At 30.2% G+C, this 12,386-nt stretch overlaps 1 protein-coding gene across 1 annotated transcript in view; it reads left to right on the plus strand.

Moving 5' to 3' along the window:
* LOC134531610 (H(+)/Cl(-) exchange transporter 7) overlaps positions 1-12,386 on the plus strand; it is a 176,136-nt gene that overhangs the window by 133,081 nt on the left and 30,669 nt on the right. Inside the window, exon 14 of the mRNA XM_063367361.1 lies at positions 11,914-12,078. Within this exon, the coding sequence (XP_063223431.1) occupies positions 11,914-12,078 (165 nt within the window). The remainder of the gene's footprint in view (positions 1-11,913; positions 12,079-12,386) is intronic.

A 12,386-nucleotide genomic window follows, 5' to 3' on the forward strand; every position in this document is an offset into this window, starting at 1 on the left:
TATTTCAGACTTCAGGATATTGAAAAAGACTTTAATTTACATGTAGGTTTATTGTGTGTATGTTTTTTTTGCAAGTGTAAATTGAATGAAGTAAAATGTTTTTATTTTTATTACTTTCAATTGATTAAACTTTAATGACCAGTTACAGATATTTATGACACTAATTTTGAGGTTAAGCAATTTTACTAAAGCATTCCAGCCAAGCAGGTTGCCAGCGAGAGACGCTTCTCTTTTGCTGGAAACACTATCTCCAATCGTAGAGCTAATTTAACTCCTGAACGTGCAGAACAAATTATTGTTCTGAATGATAGATTAAAGAACAGAATTTAATACTCTGTGACAATCTCTGACAATTATTGTGCTGAAAAGTGGAAATGTTGAAACAATGTGAATGTACTTTTCAAACAACATGATTTTTGGTGATAAGTTTGTTGAAGCTCAGTAAGGTCTCCAGAAAAATTGACAAGGGTGAAATTTTTCCAAAGATATGTTACATTTACACAAACATATACTTGGTTATGTTAGTTGGATGATATCAGTTACTAATGAACCAATGGAAACAGGTAATATTCAATGAAAAAAAATGTTATTTTTTTTCTAGCAGTGCAAAATGTAAACACACTCTGTAAATAGTTACCCAAAATTAATAAGCCCACTTCATTTTAATACTTTATTCAAACATGATACTAAGTTTAAGATAAAAATAATTTCCCAAAAGTGTAACTGTACCACAAAAGCTCGAGCTCGGCTCGAAGTAAAATTCTTAGGCTCGCAGACCTCTAGCTTATTTATAGAAAAAATCCTAACCGCTAATCTGTACTAAAACTGAAATTTCTCAAGAAAAAATTGTTGTCTTTATATACACTTATACCAGAAATGTACCAAACTACATGTGATAAAGTCAAGGGACTTTTAGTGCAAGCAGAATACATCTCACTTACATTAGATATGTGGACATCATCTATTAAAAGATTCGGGTTTGGGTTCGAGATTCGGCAATTCCAGTCGAGGATTCGAGTTAGGATTCGGATTCGAGGAAATCAGGATTCGCCCCATCCCTAGATAAAATAGTTAAATAATATATTTGAGACAGTGTGCAACATTATTTTTAAGGTCTAACTGTCCCGTCCGTAACAATGGAATGACCCTTTTATCAATATTTACCATATAATCTTGCCTCTGTTGATAGCCCATACAGCAAAAAATGTTACAGATATGTTTCAGAAATATAACTTTTGAAACATTGTAACATGTTTGAAACATTTCGCAACCTACCTGAAACATCTCGGATATATTTCAGAAACGTCAAAATGTCCGCCCTGTGAAATATTTCAATGAAACCTCCCTGCAACATCAAATGGTAATGTTTCTGAAATGTTTCCACTAATGTCCCATCAATATTTCTGAAACATTTAACCGAAATATTTCCATAAATGTTCTGAAATACGTATAAAATGTATCATGTGACCTAAAATACCTCTGGAAATTAGGATGACTGAGGGTATATTTATAATTTAAAAGAGTATTGCACTTTAACAGATACCATAATGTTACAGCTGCATTGGTCAGCTAGTTGCAGTGAAGTGCAGTGACTGTGTTCCAATTCATCACAGCATGCCCTCGTACACTTCCTCTTGATCACTTTTTGCATAATGCCCCTTGACCACACCCTTAGAAAGTGTTAATCGGTGGATTGATATGATCTTGTTCATATCTTCTTGTTTTCGTCAAGTTTTGCTTGTCCATAGTAATGTGTCATTTTTTGATTATATAAAAAAATAGATATTGTAATATTATTTTGTTTGAAATTATTTTAAAGATGTGCTCAGGTAGGGCATAGGATGTAAATTTTTGTCGTTTTTAATGTAATGATAATTTATTATATTACTTAATAATTTGGCTTGTACAATTGCTGAAAAACCAATTAAAAATCTACTTATAATTTCTAATGTAAAATTAAAAAGGCCTGCCGACAAAATCCAACAATTCATGTAAATTAATGAAACCATATTCTCCACCCTACTGAGCTAAATTTATATATATATATATATATATATATATATATATATATGAGAACCAAGTTAAAGAAATAATTTAATTAATCTAATTAGACATCAGATGTGTTCCCAGGTCAGCGTACCAGACTTGCCTAACATTAATTTTACAAACTATTTTATTATTCTAAAAACAAATTATGGTCATGAAAGTAAAATTTAAATAAGTCTTCAGTACGCTTGCAAAGTGAATGAAACTTACATGAATGTCATAGGAAGCCCAGCACTGGTGTCCATGGTTCCTGTCCATTGCATTTTATTTTAATGGGGAATTTGAATGTGATATAGTGGCAGGCAGGCATGCATCTACATCAGTACATGGGGAAAAAGGGACAAGCTAATGCACAAAGGTTCCATTATTAAATACAATGACAATGTCATCTTGTAATGAATAAATTAAATTGAGGCTCCCCAAGCTATCTTGATGTGATCTCCTTATGCTCAGCACAGAAAGTATGCTAATATTTACTTAATCCATAACAACCAAACCCCACTTGCATAGGAGACATGATTACTGAGCATTTTAAAATATAATTTTCACAACCCAATGTGTTATGGCCACTTCAAGTTTGTTTTTGAGTATCATAAATGAGCACTTGTCCATCGATGTCTTTATCTGTATTTGAACAATGTCTTGAGAATTTGGGTATGGTTTTCTATTGCATTCCAGATGTTGACATTCTCAAAAATCACGACACTGTTATTGTGTGACACTGTTATTGTGTACGGTATCAGTGGTCTAGATAATCATGTGGTATTACATTAACTTAAAATACTTGATACACACAAGGAAAAAAAACTGCATTCAACCTCAAACAAATGTTATAGAAATAAAAAAAAACTAATATAACTTACCTACATACAATACACTAACATATTATAATAGAAAATTCCTACTTGTATGTTGCACAGGAAACCGGTATTAACATAATGAACAGCCATGAGACTTGACCTGTGCTCGTATTGTGATGTACTTTTCTCCTTATTTAATGCTATAGTAAGTATATATGGCTGGTGCTTGTGATTTGGACATTTGCAAGAAAAAAATGTGTGCTTGAAAACCCTCAAAAGACATGTAACAATTTTATATTATAATTAATGTCTTTTTCTTCTTAAACACACATATACTAATTTACAGAGGGTCTAAATATGAAACAATGCAGTTTTAATACAAATTCATCATATAGCTTTATAATCGACATATTGTTTTCCATTTCACACAAGCTCAACATAAATGAGACTGGACTGGAATCGGCTGTCCTCACTAAATGAAAATCTTGTCTGACCAACCTAAATGAAGTGAGATGGTAGTGTAGTAGTGAAATATAAATGGGAATGAAACAAAGGTGCAATGAGAAATACTCTTTAACATTGCAATGTCACTTTCCCTAATTGAAAGACTTATTGTATCAGATAAGAGCTAAAATTGATCCAGCTTCCCTAACATTGAGATGCCAGTGACTTGCTGACGATACAATAGTGGCAGTACATAAAAAAATCTGGTTTCCTTAATTTTTTCTATAGAAAGCATGTTGATATACCAAAAGTTCGTGGATTAAGCTAGGTTTTATATTTGTGTTTTAATACTACCAAATTGACTAAATAGCCTAAGGATAAAACAACAAATACAATATGGCAATAGTATATAGGGTCTCTAAAATCCAAATTTTCAAAGTAAATACACAAAATAATATTAACACAACAGTACTTCCACACAAACTATATTCAAATGAGATCACAAATTTATTGTAAACAAATAATATAAATAATTTTGTAATATGCAGTATAAAATTTTAAAATAATATGCATGGCGAGTTATACTTTGTACAAAATAGAAGGTAGCTAGTTTGGCCTAACTCGTCAACAATGATGTCATTAGAGATAGAGAAACTTATTCAAACAGACGATAGGGTTTTGGATTGTAACTTCTATGATCTATGTTATGAAACCGGCCAAGAATGCACCTGAAGTAAGTTAAGAACCATGTATAACCATAATCAGAAAGCCACACCAGGTCAAACCAGGTTATTTCCATTTGAATACTTAACAATAGAGGCAAAGATGAAAAGGGGTATTTTCAATAACAAATAACAACGTAGTCTGAGAAGTAGACTTTAATAAAAAAAACTATATATATATATATATATATATATATATATATATATATATATATATATATATATATTATATACAATACATGAAATTTTTAACTGACTCTATGCAGATGTTCTTGGAGATTTTTGCTGAAAAAGAAAAGAAAAAAAAACAATTATTTTTAACTTGTTTCAGGTCAATTATGACATGTATGTGAGATTTTTAAAGGTAGACACTAAGTTGTTACATTATTTATTTTTAAATTAACATGCAAACAGAAAAAAAAAGTTTCTGAAGTCAATGATAAATTTCAAAACTGAAAGCATCTTAAAAGGGAGAAATTGGTATTGCAACCTATGCATTTTTTTTTTTCAAACTTATTAAGCAGGAATACTTCTTCACTGGGAATTTCTTAACATGCTATTTACATTCCTAATAATCAATTTAATGGTGTCTGGTTAATGCAAAGAGGCCCATGACATTGTATAATAACACATTTTAAGCAAAGTTTTAAAAGAAAACTTAAATTTAAATCCTAATGATTTCCTAATAAGTGTCTGTGTGAACAGTGCCTGTGATGTTACATCATTACAATTCAGCCCATATTTTTGTGCAATAATACTCTAAAATTTCTAGTAATTTTTTGAACAGATTCTCAATATTATCCTTTGTAGTGCACATCTAATTTTTTTTTTTTTTTCATTATTTTTAATTGCTACCACTACAAAACTATACACATGTAATCTAATAAATCATCATTAAATTTGTTTCCTTTGTCATATAATGGATGGAATTAGGTTTTGTCAAACTCTCCAAATAAAACATACTTGGTTACTATAATAATTAGCATAAGAAAAACTAATTTAAATAGAAATACCAATGATGCTTATGCTTAGTACAACACAACTCGAAGACTTGTACCTTCTCTCCGGTAAAGGACAAAATTTATTTCAATTATTTTGCGCTGCAATTCCAGCCCACCAATAAAATGAAGGCCAGATTGCAGAAATAACTTTGTTAAGCGAAATGGCAATTAATGAAACCGCTGTCTAATTATATGTGTAGGCCTAGTGCATTCACTTACAATAAATTACATTTATGATAAGCTAGATATAATAGAAGGCTTTATTAAATTTCCGTTAATAGTAATACGTAGGCCTACAACATACGATGTAAGTACTACAGAGTGCGGAACATAATAAAAATAATTACTTAACCAGTAGAATTGTAAATTATTTCAAATTAAACACTTCAATATTTATATTAAAATAAACACAACATAATTAATTTATGTGTTGTGCACAATAAATAAACATAAATTACCCTTAACTACATATCCCATACAGCACAAAATGTTACAGATATGTTTCAGAAATATAACTTTTGAAACATTGTAACATGTTTGAAACATTTCGCAACCTACCTGAAACATCTCGGATATGTTTCAGAAACGTCAAAATGTCCGCCCTGTGAAATATTTCAATGAAACCTCCCTGCAACATCAAATGGTAACGTTTCTGAAATGTTTCCACTAATGTCCCATCAATATTTCTGAAACATTTAACCGAAATATTTCCATAAATGTTCTGAAATACGTATAAAATGTATCATGTGACCTAAAATACCTTTGGAAATTAGGATGACTGAGGGTATATTTATAATTTAAAAGAGTATCGCCCTTTAATAGATACCATAATGTTACAGCTGCATTGTTCAGCTAGTTGCAGTGAAGTGCAGTTACTGTGTTCCAATTCATCACAGCATGCCCTCGTACACTTCCTCTTGATCACTTTTTGCATAATGCCCCTTGACCACACCCTTAGAAAGTGTTAATCGGTGGATTGATATGATCTTGTTCGTATCTTCTTGTTTTCGTCAAGTTTTGCTTGTCCATAGTAATCATTAGTGTCATTTTTTGATTATATAAAAAAATAGATATTGTAATATTATTTTGTTTGAAATTATTTTAAAGATGTGATCTGGTAGGGCATAGAATGTAAATTTTTGTCATTTTTAATGTAATGATAATTGATTATATTACTTAATAATTTGGCTTTGTACAATTGCTGAAAAACCAATTAAAAATTTGCTTATAATTTCTATCATGTAAAATTAAAAAGGCCTGCCGACAAAATCCAACAATTCATGTAAATTAATTAAACCATATTCTCCACCCTACTGAGCTTAATTTATATATATAAACCAAGTTAAAGAAATAATTTAATTAATATAATTAGACATCAGATGTTTTCCCAGGTCAGCGTACCAGACTTGCCTAACATTAATTTTATAAACAACTTTATTATTCTAAAACAAATTATGGTCACGAAAGTAAAATTTACATAAGTCTTCAGTATGCTTGCAAAGTGAATGAAACTTACATGAATGTCATAGGAAGCCCAGCACTGGTGTCCATGGTTCCTGTCCATTGCATTTTATTTTAATGGGGAATTTGAATGTGATATAGTGGCAGGCAGGCATGCATCTACATCAGTACATGGGGAAAAAGGGACAAGCTAATGCACTAAGTTTCCATTATTAAATACAATGACAATGTCATCTTGTAATGAATAAATTTAATTGAGGCTCCCCAAGCTATCTGGATGTGATCTCCTTATGCTCAGCACCAGGGGCACAACAACAAAATTTCCAAAGCGGGGGCAATATACCTTTTTATAAAGAATCATCGATCCCCCCTATTGAAGCGGGGGGTCCGGGGGTCCTCCCCCGGGAAAATTTGTATTTCAAGGTGGAAAATGGTGCTATTTAAGCAGTTTTATTATCTAAAAATTGATTACACAGCACTTTCTTTGCCCCCGTTTGCCCCCCCACTTCAAGGTTTCAGAGGGGGGGCAAATACCCTTGCCCCCTCCTGTTGTTGCGCCCCTGCTCAGCACAGAAAGTATGCTAATATTTACTTAATCCATAACAACCAAACCCCACTTGCATAGGAGACATGATTACTGAGCATTTTAAAATATAATTTTCACAACCCAATGTGTTATGGCCACTTCAAGTTTGTTTTTGAGTATCATAAATGAGCACTTGTCCATCGATGTCTTTATCTGTATTTGAACAATGTCTTGAGAATTTGGGTGTGGTTTTCTATTGCATTCAATTGTTGACATTCTCAAAAATCACGACACTGTTATTGTGTACGATATCAGTGGTCTAGATAATCATGTGGTATTACATTAACTTAAAATACTTGATACACACAAGAAAAAAATTGCATTCAACCTAAAAACAAATGTTATAGAAATAAAAAAAAACTAATATAACTTACCTACATACAATACACTAACATATTATAATAGAAAATTCCTACTTGTATGTTGCACAGGAAACCGGTATTAACATAATGAACAGCCATGAGACTTGACCTGTGCTCGTATTGTGATGTACTTTTCTCCTTATTTAATGCTATAGTAAGTATATATGGCTGGTGCTTGTGATTTGGACATTTGCAAGAAAAAAATGTGTGCTTGAAATCCCTCAAAAGACATGTAACAATTTTATGTTATAATTAATGTCTTTTTCTTCTTAAACACATATATACTAATTTACAGAGGGTCTAAATATGAAACAATGCAGTTTTAATACAAATTCATCATATAGCTTTATAATCGACATATTGTTTTCCATTTCACACAAGCTCAACATAAATGAGACTGGACTGGAATCGGCTGTCCTCACTAAACGAAAAACTTGTCTGACCAACCTAAATGAAGTGAGATGGTGGTGTAGTAGTGGAATATAAATGGGAATGAAACCAATGTGCAATGAGAAATACTCTTTAACATTGCAATGTCACTTTTCCTAATTGAAAGACTTATTGTATCAGACAAGAGCTCAAATTGATCCAGCTTCCCTAACATTGAGAAATCAGTGACTTGCTGAATATACAATAATGACAGTCCATAAAAAATCTGGTTTCCTTAATTTTTTGTATAGATAGCATGTTAATCTACCTAAAGTTCGTGGATTAAGCTAGGTTTTATATTTGTATTTTAATACTACCAAATTGACTAAATAAGGATAAAACAACAAATACAATATGGCAATAGTGTATAGGGGCTCTAAAATCCAAAATTTCAAAGTAAATGGACAAAATAATATTAACACAACAGTACTTCCACACAAACTAGATTCAAATGAGATCACAAATTTATTTTAAACAAAAAATATAAATAATTTTGTAATATGCAGTACAAAATTTTAAAATAATATGCATGGCGAGTTATACTTTGTACAAAATAGAAGGTAGCTAGTTTAGCCTAACTCGTCAACAATGATGTCATTAGAGATAGAGAAACTTATTCAAACAGACGATAGGGTTTTGGATTGTAACTTCTATGATCTATGTTATGAAACCGGCCAAGAATGCACCTGAAGTAAGTTAAGAACCATGTATAACCATAATCAGAAAGCCACACCAGGTCAAACCAGGTTATTTCCATTTGAATACTTAACAATAGAGGCAAAGATGAAAAGGGGTATTTTCAATAACAAATAACAACGTAGTCTGAGAAGTAGACTTTAATAAAAAAAACTATATATATATATATATATATATATATATATATATATATATATATATATATATATATATATATATATATATATTATATACAATACATGAAATTTTTAACTGACTCTATGCAGATGTTCTTGGAGATTTTTGCTGAAAAAGAAAAGAAAAAAACACAATTATTTTTAACTTGTTTCAGGTCAATTATGACATGTATGTGAGATTTTTAAAGGTAGACACTAAGTTGTTACATTATTTATTTTTAAATTAACATGCAAACAGAAAAAAAAAGTTTCTGAAGTCAATGATAAATTTCAAAACTGAAAGCATCTTAAAAGGGAGAAATTGGTATTGCAACCTATGCATTTTTTTTTTTCAAACTTATTAAGCAGGAATACTTCTTCACTGGGAATTTCTTAACATGCTATTTACATTCCTAATAATCAATTTAATGGTGTCTGGTTAATGCAAAGAGGCCCATGACATTGTATAATAACACATTTTAAGCTAAGTTTTAAAAGAAAACTTAAATTTATCATGAAAATCCTAATGATTTCCTAATAAATATCTGTGTGAACAGTGCCTGTGATGTTACATCATTACAATTCAGCCCATGTTTTTGTGCAAGAATACTCTAAAATTTCTAGTAATTTTTTGAGCCGATTCTCAATATTATCCTTTGTAGTGCACATTTTATGTTTATTTTCATTATTTAAATTGCTGCCACTACATAACTATACACATGTAATCTAATAAATCATCATTAAATGTGTTTCCTTTATTGTCATATAATGGATGGAATTAGGTTTTGTTAAACTCTCCAAATCAAACATAATTGGTTGTGCAGAACATAATAAAAATAATTACTTAACCAGTAGAATTGTAAATTATTTCAAATTAAACACTTCAATATTTGTATCAAAATAAACACATCATAATTAATTTATGTGTTGTGCACAGTAAATAAACATAAATTACCCTTAACTACATATTATAGGTTATGAAATATATTTAATTAAGTATATTATAAAAGCCCGAAGGTGATAACTGAATAAAATAAATTGGTTTAATCAAATGCTATTAAAACCAAAATATTTTGGAACCTATAAGCATATATTTGTGTGATTTTTAACTAAAGATAACATTAAAGGGACTAACCCAATACATTAGCATTCATGTTCTACAGTCAACGACCATATAGCAGCATAGCTACAGTAAGTAGAAAACTTGTTAGATGCTTTAGCAATTTTATTAAATCGCAAATATCCTGTTAATGCATCACATAAATTAAACATCAGACTGAAAACAGCGCACATATAAATATGGCACGGGAATGTTTGAGCATAACCTAAAGCTGTACACATTTCGAAGATGCATAAAAGATTGTTTCTATACTTGCTTAAGTGCGAAAGTAAAAACAAAAAATAGTAAACTAACATGAAATAAATAATGTTCAAACTTACAAATTATTCACCACATATAAAAATCCAAGTACCAAAATACTGCGCCAAAACAAAATATAATACACAAAGACATCAAAGATTTCTTTTAGTTACTCTATGGATTTCTAAACTTCAGTGCCAACAAGCATGATGGGATCTTTCAATATAATGTCTCAGATACATTTCAGAATCAACCACAATGTAATATTGCCAAACGAATCTTGCTGAAATGTATCTGAAACTTCATTTATAGACATGAGTACTATGTGTTCAATGAAATGTTTATGAAATATTCCAGAAACATGACAGTTGAAATGTAATCTATTCGAAACATAGTAATGTTACTGCAATATCACAGACATGTTACTGAAACATTGTGTGCTGTATGGGAGGCCAATAAATAACTGTTTTGAATAAAAAATAATGGCCTTAGGTGTTTACAAAATTATTAGAACCTGTGTCTACAAATTTCCATATTATACTATTCTAAATTTGTTACGCAATCCTGAATAACCCTACTATTGATAAAAATCCAACATAAAATAAAATATGCTTTATTGTACTTTTGGGGGGAAGGCGGGGAAGGGGATTTCTTTGCACAACATTTGTGGCAAACATTTATAATTAGTTGTCTTTGAATATTCATGCTGTATTATAAATGCACTATGCTAACTTGGCAAATTATTTTATAAGTCGGCTGACTCATCAAAGCAGAACTTCAAATGGTACGACACTGAACACTTCTTAAAAAAAAATTATTATTTGCATTTTCTTACAAAAGGACCAACTTTCAAAATAGTTTCATTGCTGTGATAGGTAGTACAATGAATAATACTAGTCAAAGCTAGAATTTGATTAAGCTGTGTGAGACTGATAGTGAGGGTAGTTGACAAGAGTTACAGTGAGATGTTATTACATACTTTCATTTGATTATTTATTTACAAAGCTTATGTAGCCAAAGTTTGTGTTCAAATAATTACCTAAACAGGAATTAAAACCCTATCTTTTGTTTTGTCAGAAATACACATTTATTCTGTTCAGCTAACAAATTAAATAACAAAACTTAAATAGGTTGTACAAAATTTTAACGACTTAACAACTTTTTTTTTTTTAAATTTTGGTTGGAAATATTCATTGGTCAATAATCTGACATGGAACTTGACTGTCAAAGTTAAAAATTGTTGCATGATATTCATTAAAAAACTTATTATTAACTGATCAAAAGTTAATTTAGACTGGTCAGAATAGCACCATTTTAATTTCTTATCTACAGATTAAGATAATGACTTGCGCTTTTTTTATTTATAGTTTTGCCCTTTTTTAGGCAGATTGTAATTAAATATCAATTTTGTTATTTTCTCACTTGGTCACTTTTGGCAGTATGCCGATGATATGTTTGTGATTTCTGTATTGTCACAGTAGTTTGTGTTTATGTGAAGTGTCAGCCTGTTAAGGTTGACTGTTTGGCTGGCACTCAAAATAAATTTTATATGTACATTTATATATTTATATATGTGTGTGTGTTTGTGTATGTATGTGTATATATGGATGCATTGAACTTAAGTAAACATAAGATATTAATTTATTGCATTGTGTAAAAATAAATGTAAAAATATTTCTTAGTTTTTAATAGGTAGTTTAAGATGTTACATATACTTCCCTAACTACTAATGATATTTTAATGTACATATATTCTTTGTGCATTATCATATGATGTTAAATATGTCTTGCACATACCTTAGTTTTTAAAGGATAATGCAGATTATTGACAAATAAACATATTTTATTTTAGGGAGATCAGAGAAGTCAAGGAACATTCCGTGGCCTGATTTTGAGGTCACAGCTCATTGTACTCCTAAATAACAAAATATTTAATGAATCATCTAATATTTGGAACCTTTCTGAAGTTTCTTTGAAGCTTTTTCGTGACCATTATCCAAGGTTTAGTACAATAGAGGTAAGTAAGTGCTATTATAAGTGAAATGACAGTAGTATCAAGTTCTTATCAAGGTCTCAAATACCTGTCGGATTCGTATGATTTTATTTAACATATACTCAACTATTAAACATAAAAATGTGAAATATGTAAATTCTTGTATTGATATATTTTATTGTTAATGATTTTAGATTAAAGTATTAATGTATTTTGCAATGGGTTAGTTCCAGTAAACAAGCCAATGTGATTATAGTTTCAATTGCAATTTTTTTTAATAGTTTCTTTGAGGTTTTTATTAATTTGTTCAGATTAAATTTTCCTTAAGATAA

This window comes from Bacillus rossius, chromosome 5 (assembly GCF_032445375.1).
Source record: "Bacillus rossius redtenbacheri isolate Brsri chromosome 5, Brsri_v3, whole genome shotgun sequence".
NCBI classification, from domain to species: domain Eukaryota; kingdom Metazoa; phylum Arthropoda; class Insecta; order Phasmatodea; family Bacillidae; genus Bacillus; species Bacillus rossius.